Raw genomic sequence first — 19,092 nt, 5'->3', positions numbered from 1 at the left:
ACAGGCTCCAAAACTACAGAGAATCCCTGTCTTGAAAAACCAATATATATATATATATATATATATATATATATATATATATATATATGTGTGTGTGTGTGTGTGTGTGTGTGTGTGTGTGTGTGTGTGTCTTATTAATGTAACATGTCATACAAATATAAGACATTGAGACACAGGTTTTATAGAAATATGATTTTTGGAGAGATGCTTTCCAATTTGCCTTCATTTTTACATCTTTATCATACATTGAATCATTCTGTAGATACTTACTATTAATTCTAGGATTAAGGCGGTCATATAAATAATCAGTTTTATTTAAAATAAATTGTTCTTGAGATGAGTTCAAACTGCTTTGGTATTGGATAATTTTATTTCTTTGGTATTGGATAATTTTATTTATTATGCAACTAGCCCCGCAAAGGAAGCCAACCCAGAACAAGATGCCAGGCAATTTTCCTCAAGGAAAATTTCAGGCCTGTCTCTTTTGTGAACTTGCATGTGGTTCCTAAGGGGCTCCTTCTTCCTCTCTTACAAGGTGGATGTCGAAGCTGTGGAATGTCGTCATTGCTCCCAGAGTTCAAGAAGCAATATTGTCAAGAGCCTCTGTGAACAGACAACCTGGCGCTGGGCAGACAGCTTCTAAGAAGCACCCTAGCCAAGGACAGCAGGCTGTGGTGAAGGCTGCTCTCAGCATCCTGCTTAATAAAGCCGTTCTGCATGGCTGTCCCCTCCCCAGGGCAGGTATGTAGGGCTGTGCATGAAGGAGAGGATGTTTACATTCTCTCTGTCACTGTTTGGAATTTGTTTTGATGAAATATTCTTTTGTCTCCTTGTAACTAGGGCAATGAATGTACTGCTCATAGCATTGTACCAGAACTCTTTCTGTTTCTAATTACTGGCACGTATTTGAATTCTAGACCTCCAAGTACAGTTTGTGCTGGTCCAGACAACTCCACCTTGGTTACTGTTAACAAGCCTGTGATTTAAGAATTGCTCATGTATTTCAAGTTACACTATGAAACGGTGTTATCTCCCCTTCTTCTTAGAAAAAAACAAAAAGTGGTTTGTGTTGTTTCAGAGCTAGACCAGCATCTAGCAGACTTCAAAGGGGGAAGTTTCCCTTTGTCCATCGTTTCAAGTTACAGGAAGAAGAAAGGAGATAGTGGTGCCTGGAGAAAGGTGAACACCAGTCCTCGGAAGAAGCCTGCGCATTTTTCCTCACCCACGTGGAACAAGCCAGATAGGAAGCAAGAAGGTAGGGGGCGGGAGGCGTGCATGACCCAGTTTCCAAATGCAAGAGGGCTTTCATTCTTAAAACTGAATTTTGTCAAAGCCTTGAGTTGTTCAGTTCGCACTTTAACGGAATGAACTGTAATAGTTTTCCAAATATAACTGGGAGCCTTCTATCTGAGAGACACCACTTTTGTACTAGAAATAGAAAGTTCATCTTCAACTTATTCATTAATATTTTAAAAGTTAATTTGTTTTCTTGATCTCTGTTTAAAGTCAAATTTATCAGCTTTACTATATTTGGCTCCTTTACATAAGTGTCATTGCTTAGTTGAACTTACTTTAAAAGAATATACGTATAAGTATATTTGATGTAACATAAATGTAAGGCATTTATGAATGAATCATTTCAAGTATTGGTTTTTTTTTTTTTTTGCATGGTACTGTGTACAGGGTCAGGTGCAATTTTAGGTTATAAAGCAGGACGAACGGCCAGAAACTCCTCATGGATTTCCAAAGAAACTAAATAGCTTGGAGTAAATAATGACCTGAATCATAAGCTTTGTCACCATATGCTGTCGTGTTGACAACCAGAATCAATACAAGAAATAAGGAAGCAGCGCTATGGAAATAAGTGACTTAGAAAACTCACCTCTGCCGTTGAGCCATCAATTAAACCTTGCATGGTAGCATGTGTCTTTAATTCCAACACTGCAGGGGCAGAGCCCAGCAGCTCCTTGACGCTAGTCCAGCCTGGTTTACATAGTGAGCTGGAGGCCAGCCAGCTAGTAAGACCCTGTCTCAAACGAAAGTTAATTTAAATATAAATGATATAATTTCATTGGTTTAGACTGGCCTGTGGTATCAAATATGATATACTTCCACATAAGAAATTTTGTAAAAGATTAATAAACAGTGCTTCAGCGTTGTATTTATGTTGATGTCAGCATAGAAGTTTCTAAAACGTCTATGTTTTACCAAACAAATTTTGTAAAGTACATAACTCATTGGTAAGCACTCGGGCTGTTTTTATTTTTATAATGATAAATTTTCTCAAGTAATCGCACTGGATGATTACAGTGCTTGAGTTGACCATGTGCAAGTGGCCCATGACTAAAAGGAAAAGGAACCTCCCAGTTCATTCTGGAAGTCCATGAGATGTAGTGAAGACCCCATTTCTCTCTAGGCCGCCCATCAAGGTCAGTGGTGTTGGATCACAGGCTCACATGCAACAGTGCCCTCCATGGTCCTTAGGCAGTGACAAGGGCAGCGCCACTGTTAACTGTCACCATTCAGAGAGCAGGATGAGTTAAGAACAGTGCAGGAACCTTTGGGGACCTGCTTTCAATGAAACTATTTTCAGTTCAGTTTATTTTTCAAAAACTGTTTTCCTTGCTACTGTGCTTTCAAACCCAGGGCTCAGAGTCTGCTAGCATTATACCACTAGGTTACAATCCAGCGTGACACCGCTTTATAGAAAATTTTGGCCAGCAACATTCACATAATTTACAGCTTCACTCAGAAGTAGCTAAGCATTTTAGTGTGGTAGAAGGGTTAGAGTAAAGGGCTTTGCAGTGTTTCTCCCAGGGTTCTGATCATCGTCTCGTAGGAAATACTGCACATCACGACAAGGTTAGCCCAGTGTACACCTGATGCAAATTAGAGTTCCCATGCAAGAATGCATGCAACCTGAAACTCTTTGTTCACTTGAGTGGACTATGGTTTGCAAATTTAGAAATGTCTGATTTGCATGGCTCTTTATATACTATTCCTAATTTCTGAATAATGCATAGTTACTGAAAACTAAATTCTTACAGGTGCATCGCTGATGTCACATGCGGTAGTACATCAAAATCTGCATGTGGCTCTAGATTAGTATCATGAAATAGCAGGGACCGAGCTCCTCTTTTGCTACTTTGGGAACAAAACCCTAAATAAATCAACAGGCCAACTATTGAGTAGGGGAGTCATGGATAAAGACAAATGTCAGGTTTCCTAAATTGAACTTTGGGTTGTTTGAATTTTATTGACCTCAGCATAAATTTCCATAAGGAAATCAATCCCCCCCCCCCCAACCTCCCAACCACTCCTGTGTTGAAAATTACACCAGCATCTCTGTTCTGAGAATATTTCCACACAAGGTGGATGCTAACCCATGCCCCGGGCTGCAGAGTTAGAACCTGGTTTTGAAAACACAGAGTTCGGAATGCACACACAGGGATAATAACCCCAGTGTATTGATAATGGCTGTTTTTCACAGGTCTGAGAAACAAGACTATACCACATCTGAACTGTAACAGGAACACCTCTCTGTCAAAGCAACAGTAAGTTTCCTTTCCGGTTTCACTTGCATCCAAGAAAACTTGAGCTTAATAATTAACTTTAATTATTTTAAAGTTACCCATATACTGCTAACATTATATTGTGCAGCTGTTATACCATTAGTATGATTTTAGAGTAATAGATATCATTAACTAAAGACAATGCAGTAATCAAACCTTTAAATGAAGACACGCATTTTCAAACGCTTAATTTAAAACCCATTTTGGTTTTAGTTTGTTGAACAGGGCTAGAGAAATAATTTCACGTTTAAAAGTCAAACTCAAGCATTTATCAGATCTCTACCTAAGTCTTCTATTTGTGAGATTTCAGCATCTGTGGATGACTTTTTAAAGCTAGAATTGTACAAACAGCATGACTTGTATGCCTGTCGGTACTTTATTTATAATGACCGTTTCAGCTATAGTACCCTGATGGTATTGTTGATTATTTCAGCTACACATATTTTGAACTATAAAGATTTAGTTAGTCATAGGATGGAAATATTTGGATTGTTTGTACCCCACTGATAACTCTCCACAGAGGAGAGGTAAAGGAAACTGAGTAGCTCCAAGGATTCTTTTTTGAAGAGAACTCAGGGCCTGAGCTGCTAAGGGGGAAATAATCTGGCCAGACTTGGCATATTGCTAGTGCACAACAGATTCAAGTTTGAAATGAATATTTATGCCAGTATATCACACTGACATGTGTGCCCCCAATAAAGCCCTGCTTTTGTTAAAAAGCATTTTACAATTTTGAGATTAATACAATTACCCATTTTTCCCTTCCCATTCCTCCTTCCCTCCAAACCAGTGGTTCTCAACTTGTGGGTCATGACTACTTTACCAGTTGCCTATCAGATATCCTACATATCAGATATTACATTGCGATTCATAACAGCAAAGCTACAGTTATGAAGTAGGAAAAAATAATTTTATATAGTTGGGGTCAGCACAACATGAGGAACTGTATTAAAGGGTCACAGCATTAGGAAGGTTGAGAACCACTGCTTCTATACCCTCCCATATACCACTCACCCGCTCACCTTCAAATTTACAACCTCTCTTTTTTGATATTCCTAAATATAACCTGCTCAGTCTGTATAGCGTTACTCATATGTGCGTTTTCAGGGCTGACATGCGGTCTTGGATACACAATGGTGGGGTCTTCCCTGGGGAGGACTGTTTCTCCCACTCTCCGCATTCGTTATGTGCCCGCAGTTAGGAGTGTGGGATAGGCTTTTCCCTGTCCCCTGTGGCATGTCTGTTGGTGTCATCCTTGCTCAGCTCACATCTGGGCAGTCGTGTTGGTGAACCTTTAGGGGTACAGCTTCCTTTTGGCTGACCAGGGAGAAGGAAAGGAGATTGGAATGGTTTACACCTGTGTAGCTCTCTTTGTGAAAAACAAATGTTACTCTACCACGTTACTTGACTGACGTTAGTGACATCTTGCCTCTTGGTATGGGGTTGTTGTCGCTCTGCATGACATTTATGAGATACTTGGAAGGATGCTGAGAACTCTTCTCCATCTCAAGGGAAGTTTAGAAGGTACAGTGTCTAGATTTCCATATTTGATAACCGATTGGTTCTCATTTTGAAAAGCTCTCCTCTGGTCTTTGTAATAGGCCCTTAGAGGATGATCTCTCACTGACATTGACTTTGGACCACAGACTCTCTTTGGGTTCCGATGATGAAGCCGATCTCGTCAAAGAACTCCAGAGTATGTGCTCCAGCAAATCTGAGTCTGATATAAGCAAGGTAAGTGGTCCCCAGGGGCAAGGGCGTTGACTCAGCTTTGGAGACTCACCTTTGTGACAGGATCTGAAAGCCACATTCTGAGCTCATCCCCTTAAAGAAATATCATGTCATATATCATTGCTGCTGATGAAAATCAAGTCAACCTTTCCGTTGCTCAGAAAATTCATTTTCCCCAAGGCGTTGTTGTTCTCCTCAGAAACACCCGCACTTAAAATTGCCTGTCAATTTTATAAGCACAAATTAAGCCACTATATGTATATAATACTATATATTATGCATAATTATAAAACACACACACATATATGTATATATACATATATATGACTGACCTTTTGATTCGGAGAGGGTTTGTATTTGATATGGGCTGTGAAACCCAGGGTTTTGCATACTTGACCATTGTCCTACCACTGAGCTATGTCCCTGCCCTTATTTTTTGATACAGATTCTCTCTGGCTATGTTAGCTTAGGCTACCTTTGAACTCGGTGTCTGTATGCATAAGTAGCTTTATATAAAAGCCTAAATTTAAATTTCTCAGACATTATTATTGCCAATTTTAGTACATAGGCTATCAGAAAGAAACAAGCTTCATGGAAGATTTAGGTTTATAGACAGAGTTACAACAACATTCTTTACAAATAAGAAAAATAAAAGTTCTGTATAATATGTATTGTTATGGTCTTTAAGCTATGAAACTTGAGAACCAGATATAGAAACCACTTACCCGAAATGTCAAAAAAAAAAAAAACCAAGCACTAATAGCATCAAGTTGAACCTGTTTTGGCACTCTGATATCTGCAGTGCATTTGACCATGCCTCCTCCATAAACACGTTTACTTGGAAAGGAGCAAAGATAGTCACAACATGCCCAGGTTCCAGTGAAAGACTCAGCTATTTTAGTTGAACAGATGAACGCTAGGAAAAAGTAGAAGTTCTTGCCTTTCTTGTCCTTGCTGGAAATGAACTGCAATTCTTGCCTACTGGAAAAATGGGGTAACGACTCAAATATTAAATTTTTCTCCTTTTTTTTTATCTTGATAGTGGCTTTTTTTTCTAGAAAGTTCTTCTATTCATGTAATGGATGTTTTTAAATAGATTCTCTGTCTTTAAAATCTGTCCTTTGAGCGGGGTCGTCTGGAGGCATCTTCTCTAGAAGTGTTCAGGGTTAGGGGGGTGGGGGATGGCTCTTCCATGGTGCACTGCAGGTGAGCTCGGGTGTGACAGTGGAGACCTCACTCAGTAAGATGTGTGTTCTGCAGATTGCTGACTCCAGGGAGTTTGAAAGTTCAAGGACCAAACCTGTGTCTTCAGCTCCTGTAAATCCAAGGGTGCCAGTGCCACAGAAGGTAAAGGCATCTCTCCCAAAAAGGAGAGGGAAAAGGGCTCATTGTGGAAATTATTTCTCAACTCAGCTCAGAAGAGAAAAAAAAAGCGTACATGGATCAATTAAGATTTTAAACTGTTTGGGTAATATGCTGACCTAAGTGTTTTTCTTTCCACTTGATATTTTAAATTTTTGTTTTTTTAAAGATCTTTCTTTGTTTTCTCTTTTGTTTGACACATGGCATAAGACTTCTTACATTTGGCGAATCCTGAATTAAATATAGCAAGGGCTGAATGATAACCTGAAGATCTTAGACACTTAAAAAAAATTCTCATTTCCTTTGCGTTTTAGTGAGAGGCAGTCTTCCAGAGTCAGGTCAGAAAGGCAAATAGAAGAGACGAGCTTCATATAGATTCTCTTAAGCCACGCTGTTCAGGAAACAGTACAGCTTGGTCTTCAGGAGAACTGAACGATGGATCGATGGATGCAGTTCCTGCCCATCCATCACTCTGTGAGGATGCAGAGGACCTGGAAGTGCTTAGTACCACGGGGTTTGTTCAGCAAGCCCTGTCCGATCGCCATTTCCACTCTGTTCACATCTACTCACACAGCGGCTTACAGAGACCTGTGTAGGTGTGGACGGGTGGGGTACAGAGAGCAGGATTATAAAGTCTGTGCGGTGTAACTATTAAATAACTAATGTTTAGCTAGTTATCTTGCAGTCCTGGATTCACGGATTCTTCTGCCCCTATTGCTTCATTAGATTCCAGTTCTGATTAGTGGTGTCTGTATTGACAGGAGTGAAGGGAGTTGAAGTCCCTAATGAAATACATACCATGCTATGAGACCCCCCCTTCTACCAGGGGGAGTTTAGCTGTGGGCACAGTCCTTGTGTCATTACTGGGCATTTGGATTTGAAAGTATTTTATTCATAAGTTGTCCTTCTGCCATCTTTAAATCTTCGATTCACTGTCTATGTGTGGTAGCTTCTCTGAGCTTTGTTTGATCCCCTAGACCCATTCCTTAGGATTCCTTGTACAGCATAGAGGACGGGCCCGTGAGGATCTTGGGAAATGGAATAACGAGCAATTCTCTTTGGGATTATAGTCAGTGGTAGAGTGCTTTCCTAGGACAGCCAACTCTTCAGATTCAAACTCCTGCACTGAAAAAAAAATATTTGTTAGATAACATTGCTTTTTGATTAAATGTTTGATAGTGAAACCTTGTTTTTCTATTATACAGTACTACTGGACTGTTTGCAATAAGCTGTTGTACTGAGAATGATATTAGCCACAGCTAGTTTTAGAAGGGTGCCTTAGAGACAAAGGTGTCCTTTAGCATGCCTGGCCTCTTAGGAACAACATGGTGCTTTAAATGTGCACTTGGCCGTGGGTTGTGGGATACCTGCATCCCCCTTCTCTGTTTTTGTAGTGAAGACTGTCGGAGGGGCTCTGCCCAACCAGGAGATGCTTTTCTTAGGAGCTGCCAGCAGAGGGCAGAGTACCACAGCAGTCTGGAAGCTGGCAGAGTCCTTCCTGTTCTATCATATTTACAACTCACCTAGCATTTCTTGGTTCCCTGCCCAGTTTCTCCTCTTATCAGGAAATACCTCCCTTGAGAGGCAAGAGTGCTGGGGATTAACTGAAATTACTTTCTCCTTCATGGCCAGAAGGCATACTCCATCAAGAACTGTCTCCTCTTGCCCCAGCGTAACCGTTTCTGCGTTGACAGCGAGGGACGGTAGCTGTTCCTTAATCAAAACAGCAGTGTACGTAAATCACCAACTGAAGTGACAACGGCAGTAAATGCTGTCCTCTTACCTAGATGATGTAATGCAGACTGATCTTTCCTTTGGTGGCAGGATGAAATGTGCTTGAAGGTTTGGGTAAATCTTTACTTCCTGAACTCTGCCCTCTAAATGTTCTGGTGTGATCAAATTGAGGTACAGATGGGACCCTGTGTTCTCTTTATCCAGTGCTCTGAAATGTAGCTCTCATCTGTCTTTACTTTCTACACCCTTTCTTTATCCCCAAATATATTTTTAGAGAGCCTAATATACCTTCATCTAACGTTTCTGTCCATGAATCGTTATTCCTCTCCCTGGTGTCCTTACCCGCTTCCTCCTACCTGCTTACCCTGGACCCAGGCCTGTGTCCTGGAGGCAACGCATCTGCCCACAGCTTCCCCCTCTTCCTGTCTTCTTACTGTGCAGAAAATGCTTAGTATCGAATGAATAGCTTGCTCTGATTTTAAAATACTTCTTTAGAGTTAAATATTGAAAACAACTTTAGTAAAATAAATTGGTTTTTGTTAGAGGGATTAAACGGAGAACTTGGGAGTTTTAGGCCAAGAAGGATTAAACAGTCTTTAAGGCTCATGCTTGAAGATCATTGAAAAAGATAACCTTAACACCTGCGCTTGGCTGCCAGGGTGTTGTGAATCTTTCCTTTCCTGTCCGTAGGCATATTTTTCTGCTTTGCATACTCATACCTTGCATTTCAGTGACCCACACGAAGCCCTCGTTAACCTCCGTATACTTAGCTCCCTCCTCATACTTCCAGAAACTGACTCAACCCAGACACCCCAAACCTTAGCTGTTATGGGAGACTTTTGAGTAATTTGTATAGCCATCCTGTTTGTCCTCATGATTCAGTCCAAAGGACAGACCTCAAAATGCACATTGTCGCCTCCCCTGCTGTGGGCCTTGGCATCAAGCCAGTGCCTTAGCAGAGACAGTTCAGCAAAGCTGGTGAGAGCACAGTCTTCACTCTGAGTTAGAGCAGGCGCGATCTTCATTACTGCTTTAACATGTTCCCCCTCCTTTTGTTATGCCAGGGAGGCATTCCAGGCCCTCCCCGATGCTAGACAGTGGTGTACCACTAAGTACCATATATAGTCGACTGTATCTTCATCCAAATTATCACATAAAGCCAGTCCCCAACTTATAATCTTCTCAGCTTCACCGAGTCTAGCATCAACATGGAAACACCCCTCTGTCTTGTCTGTGAGGGTGTTTCTAGGAAGGTTTAACTAAAGGGGGGGGGGAAGAAAAGAGAAGAAGAAGAGGAGGAGGAGGAGGAGAAGAAGAAGAAGAAGAAGAAGAAGAAGAAGAAGAAGAAGAAGAAGAAGAAGAAGAAGAAGAAGAAGAGACGACACATGTAGGAGGTGGACTACCACCCTGCTGCGCCCATGGTCTGGCCTGAGTCTGTGCCCTGACTGAAATAGAGAGAGTGAGCACCGAACCACATTCACCTCTACTTCCTGACTCCACATCTCTTCAACTCTGAGCCGTGGGAACTTCTCCTCCCATCAGTTGCCTGGAATTTATCACAGCAACCAGAGGAGTAACTGGTGCACCTGACTGGGGCAGTGATTAAACCGCATGACATTACGTCCTGGTGTCTTTACTGCGACTTTAGAGCCGTGTCTCAGCACACGATTCTCGCCAACCAATACCCAACAAGCCGGGCTCCCTAAGTTCTCTTTGGTGTCACTCTGACCAAATCCCTAACCAGAAAGAATAATGGAAGGGAGGAAATATTTGTCTTGTCTCATGACTTCAGGAGTTTTAGATCAAGGTCACTTGGCCCACGCACTTAAGCAGAACACCGTGGCTGGGGGAGTGTATGGCTGAGAACTACTTACTTCCTTGTAAACGGGAAGGAAAGAGCGAGACAGATGATTGCCAAAGACAAGCTCTAAGGACACCCCCTTAGTGACCTGAGTTTTGCTACCTCAACCCTACTTCTTAAAGTTCCTAGAACTCCCCCAAACAGTACAGAACCAAGCATTCTATTCATGAGGTTATGGAAGAATGCCTCATACTCAAACAATAATAGAAATTCTCATGTCTCACCACTTGTCAGCATTAACAGCTATTCAAAGTAAACCAACCATGCGAAGAAGATGGTGGTTGTCTTTCAATCTCACTGCACCGTTAGCGTGTTGTGAGCTACAAGAGAACGCAGACTGGCACAGGCGTAGCTCAGCCCTCTTCCCAGGCTTGCTTGCAGGTCGTTGGTCCTAAAACAACAGAATACAATATTTAATGATTCCCTAAAGAACAAATTAGTCTGAAAGAAAGCTCTTTCTCTCCCAGGCCGCGTGCAGCCTGGCCTCCTTTTGCCTACAGATCCGTGTGCTTTAGACCTCATATTGCCCCCTGACTGCTTTTCATTCATTAGCAAAGTGTTGAAAGCTCCAGACAAAGATTCATCAGCCTTCCTTGGGCTGCCTTAGCGTTTGGATTAGCTGGCTGGGCAGTTTTGGCACCAGTAGACTTCACTTCAGTGACTCCGAGGTGGTTCAGTGGTCATATGGGAGACTCACTAGGACTTCGCTAGAGGAAAAGTGGAAGGCAAAGAAGGTTTCAGATGGATTTAGGAAAGGGCCTTTAGTGACCTGCCTAGGAGTTTGGGACTTTAACACACCACACACACACACACACACACACACACACACCACTTTTTTTCTCCACCAACATTGCCATAATACCATAATTATTTATTGATTTTTGCAGGCAACATTACATTAAGAGAGAAAAGCAGGTATAAGAAACAAGTGTTGACTGACTCCTGTTCCGTTGAAAGAACAGGACCAACCTGTAAGGTGTCTTAGAAAGATTAAACTAAAAATGCAGGAGCAAGGTTATTTATGTTGATTTGGTGGGTCGAAATGCCACCCTTCAGCATAACCCAAAGCTGAAGGTGGGAGCTGGTTCATTAGCGGCAGTGCACGCAGAGTGGGCAGTAGGGGAAAGACCACCAACTGTGTGACTGCAGAAGGCTCAGCTCAGTGCCCCCGTTGAGTAGCTCAGTGCAGAGAGAGGATCTTGAAGAGCCGAGGTAAGTCTTTAACTTTCACTGCCCTTTACACGCGTGGGAGATGTTTTAAAGCCGAGTACCCACGCCCCACCCAAGTTCAGTTAAACCTGCCAGCGCCGCCCAGATGATTCCAGCCTTGTGGCCAGTATCAAGAAGCCCTGACTTCAGCCTTTCTGGAGTGTGCCATGGCCAGGTTTAAGGCAGAATCTTACTTTCCACTCCATGCCATCTCAATTGGACTTGTCAAATTCTAGGCTTAAGCCTTTCAGTGACCACACTGCTGTCTGGTTGCCGTCCACCGTCTCAGAGCTCTGCACAAGTTAACACAATGCGGGCCAAAGGACCTGACATGCAAGTGGGGAAGCGCTGGGGAATTTCCAACTTCCTTGTTCTGCCTGTCCAGACACTCTCGGCTCTCTCGCCACCATAGTCTGGGAGAGTGGGAAATACTGGCCAGGTGATTGCAGTGGCTCTGCAGCGCTAACAGATGAGAGCCGAATATGACCGTGTACAGACGATTTTGAGCCACCTGGTTACTGAATTGCTAATTTTAATAAAATGTGTACTCCAGTAGAGAAGGCTGGTTTTCTAGGTTCTTCGTGGTGTGCCGTACACCTAGGACAATTTACCTCCTAGTAAATGCCTAAATTTTATTTTTTAATATGCAAATGTGACTTAGCCGAGGTAACAAAATATGAAGGTCCGCCAATGAAGTGCTCGGTCGGTGTGTTAGCTGTCTGTTACTATGATGGATTGTTAGAGAGAAATTATTGAAAAGGGTGAAAGATACGTTTTGGCTCAGGAGTTCAGTGTTTGTAGTCTGTGATAGTCAAGAAACCCAGAAAGAGACAGAAAGCCCAATGTGCTCAGAACCCGCATGGAAAAAGGGGAAAACTGACTCCTGCACGTTGTCCACTGACCTCCACTCACACACCATAATACACTGATATGCACATATACATGCAAATAAAAAATTAAAGGCATATGCATTAAAGACACATGTACATCCAACTACCTACTTCCTCCAGCGAGGTTCCACCTACAGTTCTTATTGCTTCCTAAGAATTCAATCATATTACAAACCCAGTGAACTGATTACGTCAGGATGTTTGTGATCCAGGGACGCTCAGTGATTGGCTCCACCAGCTGGGAATCAAGCCTTCAGCCCGTGAGCCTTTGGAGGGGAAAATATAATAAGACAGACTGTGACAATTGAGCTTGTCCAGTTTGACGTTCTGGGGCCTAAAGTCCTAAGCAATTCCTATTGATGGGGCTCCTTAGATTCTTTATTGCCTGCTTCCCTGAGGGCTGCTTTTGTTTAAGAGAGCAGCAATGCTAGGTAGCAAGTCTCGTGAAAATCAAGTAGAAAGTCTACACTAGTCAGTTGGCAGCTTCTCCCCACACAGGGAGAAACTCCTGCAAGTTTGCGTAGACCGAGAGGGGAGAGAAGGGAGGCTGGCAACTCAAGTGGGCAAGGCTAATAAACCTGTCGGTTTCTCCTCTCTTGTAGGAAGCCAGTCCTCCCGGCAGCCATCAAACCACTCAATGCAGCAACAGTAAATCAAAGACTGAGTTGGGTGTCTCAAGAGTCAAGTCTTTTCTTCCTGTTCCTCGAAGTAAAGCCACCCTGTGTTCCCAGAACACCAAGAGAAGCAGCAGCAGCAGTAATACAAGGCAACTAGAAATCAATAATAACTCCAAAGAAGAGAATTGGAACCTAGACAAACACGAGCAAGTAGAAAAACCTAACAAATAGGCCTGCCTACAACAACATGATCACCTTAATTTCTTTTGTATATTTCATGCAGAAACCAAGGACAAGAAAATGTAAATACCTTCCAACGAATAAAAACATTTTCCTATTATATAAAGGATGAGTGCGGGACCACTATTCAATTTTTTTGTAAAGAATGTATTTATAAATCTAACATTTTTCTGTTAATTCTGTAGGACTAAACTTCAGTCCCATGAAGTTAGGGCAACTCTCCAAGTAGTTTTATAATAGAAGTATTGCATTAGTTTTAATCAAGATGTTCAGGGGTATTAAAACAGAAATGTCTGTGTACTGTATTATATTGCTCTCTGTACATATGTATATATGTGTATATTTATAAAAGTTGCACACCCATGTACAAGGTTGGATTGGATAAAAATGTACCAGTTTGGAGATGGTAATTTTATGTTCACCTGATGGGGATTAACTCAAATGGGGCAGTAACAAAACATTTCTAAACAGTTATTTTCCATTAAAAGCCATATGAAGTATTTTGCCTGTTAAAATTCTAGTTTTACATTTTGGATCTTTTAGTGATGACATTGCCATCTGGTTGCATCATGTAGATATATTTATGCTTCTGAGTTTGCATTATGACTTGTAAAATATGAAATTATAATGCAATAAAGGTGTTATCTTTCTTACAAAACTTTTGTACCAAAGTGGATATAGAAGTTATCTGCATAAAGATGTCAAAAATCAGTTTGGAGTTAACTTCTTCTACATACTTCTGATAGCACACTGATAAAAAAAAAAAGTCTAATATTTTCTAGAAGTATGTCTTCTAAAGTTAATGGTGAAATTACTTATCCAATTCACAGTTAAGATACTTTGACACCAAATAAAATTTTGAATAAGTGGAATCATTTTGCTGTATTTTCCTATCTGTAGCTACACTTGGTTGCTTATTTATACCACAGGTTTGCGCTCCATCTAGGACTATTCACAAACTTATCCTACATCCTGCCGTTCACTTGCTTTCCACATACTAGCTTACCTTTACAATATAATATTAGATATTTGGCTGGAATAAAAGCAAACAGAGAAATCCAACTATCAAAAAAGTACAATTTCCAAACGCAGCATCACTTACTCATCTAAGGGTATTTAAAGCCCTCTGAGAGGTCAGGGTGGGTATTTCCATTAAACACAAATACATAGATACTGTTTGAAGCTTTACAAAAATAGCTACAGATGATGGGGACCATGTTGTGACAGTGGTATCATGTTGGATGAAGTGAAAATTTCTAACTTCATTAGAAATTAATTAGAGTTCCACAAGGTCAGTGTTCTTTTGGGGTTTTCTCTCTCTCATGCAGTCTTAATATACAGTGCCAATTTCACATACATAAAAATATGCAGTGGTCTGAGAGAACCGGAGCAAAGGTCAAAGAGCTGGAGGAAGGAGACCAGGAAGTGGGCCTAGACTTGAACACAATACTTATGTTGGACTAGACTTAAATTCTGCATGTCAGGTAGTATTTGATACTCACACGTGTTTTCATTAAAAGGTATTAATCTTGGGAGTAAGACAACATCATCAAAGGCAAAAGCTGAGAAAACAGAATCACATTTGAGAAACACTGAGGCGACCTGGAGTAAGTGATCCATGCTGTTTTGTTTTGTCAAATTCATTGTGTGCTTTTTATAATTGGATGGCTGGCAGCAAATTTAGATCAAGGGCTTTCCAAGTACAAGGAGAAACCTACTGATAGGTCATGATATTTAAAAATCGTAACTCATTAAAAAAACAACATGACAGAATTGAAAAATGTCAAGGTCATCATAATAAAAGAACTGTGAAGAATTTCTCCAGTTATGTGGATTATGAATGCATATCCATGTAAATCGAATTATAACTGTGGGTCATGGTTCTGAATTTTTAAATGTCAATAGGATATAGTAGGACACAGTGAAACCTACATTGAAAGTAGAGTCTGTGATAAGCTAGATAAGGTCATAATGAAAATTGACCTTATGGCCAACTTAAGCACTGCTGTTCATTAAAAGCTTCTGTGGTGGGCAATAGGTTATGTCACCTATAGCAAAATGAGCATCCCAATCCCTGTAAAGACTGCATATGAAGATTACATCAGAGTGCAGTAAAGCATCTTCTGTGGCCTTATTCATAAAATAAGTATTGAGTCAATGTCTATGAGCTTAGCTGGATTTGGTAACGGATGTGTACATAATTTCAGCACATTGGAGGCTAAAACATCACTATGAGTTTGAGGGAAGCTTGGGCTAGGGAGTGATGATCTCAAATTTTTTTAAAAAACTGTTTGTGGTATTGTGTGCATGTATAAAAGCAAACAATATGAAGGAAATAGAAGGACGTATATTGAAATTATAAAGCTCATGTTCAATAATGGACAGGTCATCAAGACAGACAAATCAGCAAGAGAAAGCAGACTAAGGCTCTTTAGGCCAAATAAACATGCAGAGAATGTTCCACCTAACGTAAAACATTCTCCATGATAGCTAACTGATAAGCGACAAGGCATTGTGGGAGAAAATTTAAAGCTTCCCAAATATTTTTGCAACCCAATGACATGAAACTAGAAACCAGTAATAGAAGAAAATTAAAAAGAACAACCCTCAGACATACATAGTAATTAACATTCCTAAGCAACCAATGGGTTAATGAAACTAAAAGAGATGTGGGAAAATAAAAAGAAGATCTCAAGGTCTCTCTACATAAAGAGATATCTCAAGGCCGGGTATGTGGCACATGTTTCTAATCCCAGATCTTGGGATGATCGTGAGTTTGAGGTCATTTGATGGAAAGAAACAAGGAAAAATCCTCAACCTAACATCTTAAGGGATACTGTAGAAACCAGCAGATCAAGTTTTAACAAACTTAAGTCCAGAGTTGGTGGAAGGGTAGGAAGAAGGAAATGCAATGATGACCAGAGTAGGTATTTGAAAAGCAACCTTTATGACATTCCTATGTTTTCCTGAACTGGATCAGTTCAAGTTTCCAGGTCAAGTGTCAGTACTGACAGCTACGTTTCAAGCCTGACATTCTTAAACATCAGTTCTCTGAGGTAACCAGAAAGCAGTGACTACAAAGCACACTTGCAATTTTTTCACTTTTGTTTTAACTTAAAGGCAAGTTTCTCCAGAAGAGGTAAATACATTTTGTAGTGATTGTGTAAATAGGGGAATATATTTTACCATACCTTGTTACTAGTCAAAGTTGCTAATTTTGATTGTCAGTTTTACACAGTTGGAATGTTTCTGTGCAGTTGGTCCCTAAAGGGAAACCAAATTCGGTTGGCTAGCCTTAGTCTTTATTTAATCAATTACTCTTAAGGACAACAATCATCACAGAAAATGCCCCTGTGAAGTCACGCAATCATTTCTGATTTCTATTCCCCTGCAAGGGAAGTTTTTTCCTGAAAATAAAAAAATCTGACTGGTGCCAACTGCCTGACTTAGTTAATAGATACTCTCTGATAATCTGGTTTTGATTAGGTCAGATAAACATTTGTTATGGACAAAAGATGCTTGCTAAGCACTGAGAAGACATTGTACAGAAGGCAGAGAGGGGATGTATACATGGCATCTCTAACCTGTTTTAAATGAGGAGGAACTGTGAGTCCAGACTCTTCCCACCAAGCTAACACAGTGACCTCTAACAACTCAGGTTTCTTCTGTACTAACAGAAAAAAAAAAATGCATTTTTCCTAGGAATACTCCGACGTTGCTCTTCTTCTGCATTCCTAGTGATATGAAGACAATCAAATAGGCAAGGAGAAAAGGTTATTCAGGTTCTATTTAGAGGTAATCAAGAATTTATTTCTCCCGAGGTAATTCAAATATATACATCTATTCAAAGTGGCTTCAGACTTTATTGTTGAGCCATTGAAGCGCTAGTGTGTCAGGAGCTGAGATCAAAGCATCAGAATTCTTCGGGTTCCTCCAATCTGACTTTACAGCCTATTAGGGCAAAGCAGTAAGAAAAGATTATTTCCCAGGTGTGATGGAGCCCAGTAAATGTCATGCAGAGGGAATTGCTTTAAGGTAGGAAAGTCTCCAGAGACCTGGAATTCATTCTGACATCTGGAGAATGCAATAGATTAAGGCACATTTGCGGCAACAGAAGTTGCAGTGTCAACTGTTGTTCATATGCAAAGACCACTGAGTTTACATTCAATTTAAAAGCTACTTCCTGGCGAAAGAATAAATCAACGGAGTGAAGACATAACCTAGGGAATGGAAGAGAATCTTCACGAGCCATACACTTTTTGATATCCAAAATACGTAAGAAACTCAATAGAAAAAAAATAAATAACTGAATTTAAAATGTGGGGAAAGGCACAAATAAGGGTTTTGAAAAAGAAACTGTCAATGCCACTGCTCTTTAGAGAAACTCAAATTAAACCACAATAAAATATTAACTTACACTGTTCAGAACAGCTGTTATCAAGAAAGCCAAAGATACCAAATGTTGAAGTGAATATGGGGGAAGAAAAGAATTTTTGCACAGTTAGAGGTATAACACATTGAACACCGTGCTCTTTGGTTTGTGATTATGAAAAACACTATGGAAGCTTCATAAATTAAAAGTAAAGGGCTTAGCAGATAGCTCACTGGATTAAGACTGTTTTCTGAAAAAGGAAGATCTGAATTCAAATCCCCAGCAAGAGAAGAGTTGCATATCCCTGTAACCATGCAGTTGGAGAATGGAGCCATATTGCATAAATTTGTTGCCCTCCCCCCAGCCTAGCTGAAATGCCAAGATTCAGGCTTAGTGAGAGACCCCCAAAATAAGATAGTGACTGAGGGAGATGTTTGATAGTCTCCTTTGATTCTGCATGTGCACACAGGCACGCATACAAAATTAGAAAATCCAGATTTCACATTATCCAAAAACGGCACTCCAAGGAGATGATATCCATCTTCTGAAGAGACAGTCTGCTCACTTTAGCATTCCTAGTGATAGATAAAATCTGAATCAACGTAAGTATCAACTAATAAGTGGATAAAGAAAACATGGTAGCTGGACAGTGGTGGCATGTTGCTTTCATCCCAGCACTTGGAAGGCAGAGGCAGGCGGATCTCTGTGAGTTCAAGTCCAGCCTGGTCTACAAAAGCAAGTTCCAGGACAGGCTCCAAAGCTACAGAGAAACCCTGTCTCGAAAAACACAAACAAAGAAAAGACAACATGGTACAGATATAAAATGGTAGCTGAGGCAATCTTAAAGAGAAGGAAGTCCTGTCATTGGTGACATGGATAAACCTAGAAGACGTTATGTTAAGTGGAAAGAAGCGAGACACAAGAAGATAAAGGCACTGTATGTGCTCTGCGCTATGTGGAATGGAATGTTATCCAAACAAATAAAGGGAGCTCATAAAAGCAGAAAGCAGAGCATATTTGCCAAGCGGCTGGTCAAAGGGCTGAGACATTTCAGTTAGGAAGAATTAGAACAGGAGACTTTTTTGTCTAACATGAGGTGAGTGGGTAGTAATAATGAATTCTATTATTGAAAATATCACCAAATCTTGGACTTAAAGCATTCCTAGCCATAGTCCAAGTCAAACTGCTTTCTTAAAATCAAGAGAAAGGAAGAGAGAGACCGACAACTTTCCGGACACACAATGTGTCTCTGAGCAGGAGCATCTCATGACTCTGAACGGGTGACAGCAGGCATTCAAGTCCCTCTGATGCAAAACTGAATTTGTTTTCTGTCCTGATCATCCCCTCATTTCTGTACTTTACCTGGGGGGGTCTCTATATTTTTATTATTATTTACAGAGAAAACAGACTAACTTCATTGAATGCTTAGGTCTCTGAGGCGGGGGCTAAAACAATCTTCACAAAAATGTTACAGTGCTTACGTGCAAGTACTTTACTAATCCAG

The 19,092-nt window shown here is 40.7% G+C and overlaps 1 protein-coding gene across 4 annotated transcripts in view; it reads left to right on the top strand.

Annotated features, from left to right (window-relative positions):
* The window catches only part of Cttnbp2 (cortactin binding protein 2), a 155,931-nt gene extending 141,851 nt beyond the window's left edge, over nucleotides 1-14,080 (top strand). For 3 of the 4 annotated variants that reach the window (XM_041675315.1, XM_041675314.1, XM_041675316.1), the window contains 6 exons: nucleotides 536-741; nucleotides 1,079-1,255; nucleotides 3,491-3,554; nucleotides 5,174-5,306; nucleotides 6,564-6,650; nucleotides 12,962-14,080. In XM_041675315.1, the coding sequence (XP_041531249.1) occupies nucleotides 536-741; nucleotides 1,079-1,255; nucleotides 3,491-3,554; nucleotides 5,174-5,306; nucleotides 6,564-6,650; nucleotides 12,962-13,207 (913 nt within the window). In that variant the 3' untranslated portion in view covers nucleotides 13,208-14,080. Of the gene's footprint in view, nucleotides 1-535; nucleotides 742-1,078; nucleotides 1,256-3,490; nucleotides 3,559-5,173; nucleotides 5,307-6,563; nucleotides 6,651-12,961 lie in introns of those variants that run through there. The other variant, XR_005976420.1, reaches the window with a different exon arrangement.
* The last annotated feature ends 5,012 nt before the right edge of the window (nucleotides 14,081-19,092 follow it).

Source organism: Microtus oregoni, unplaced genomic scaffold, assembly GCF_018167655.1.
Source record: "Microtus oregoni isolate MIOR12 unplaced genomic scaffold, Mior012 000026F_ref0000081, whole genome shotgun sequence".
Classification (NCBI taxonomy): Eukaryota; Metazoa; Chordata; class Mammalia; order Rodentia; family Cricetidae; genus Microtus; species Microtus oregoni.
The sequence above is the reverse complement of the archived record's forward strand: the minus strand, read 5'-3'. Positions and strand labels throughout refer to the sequence as shown.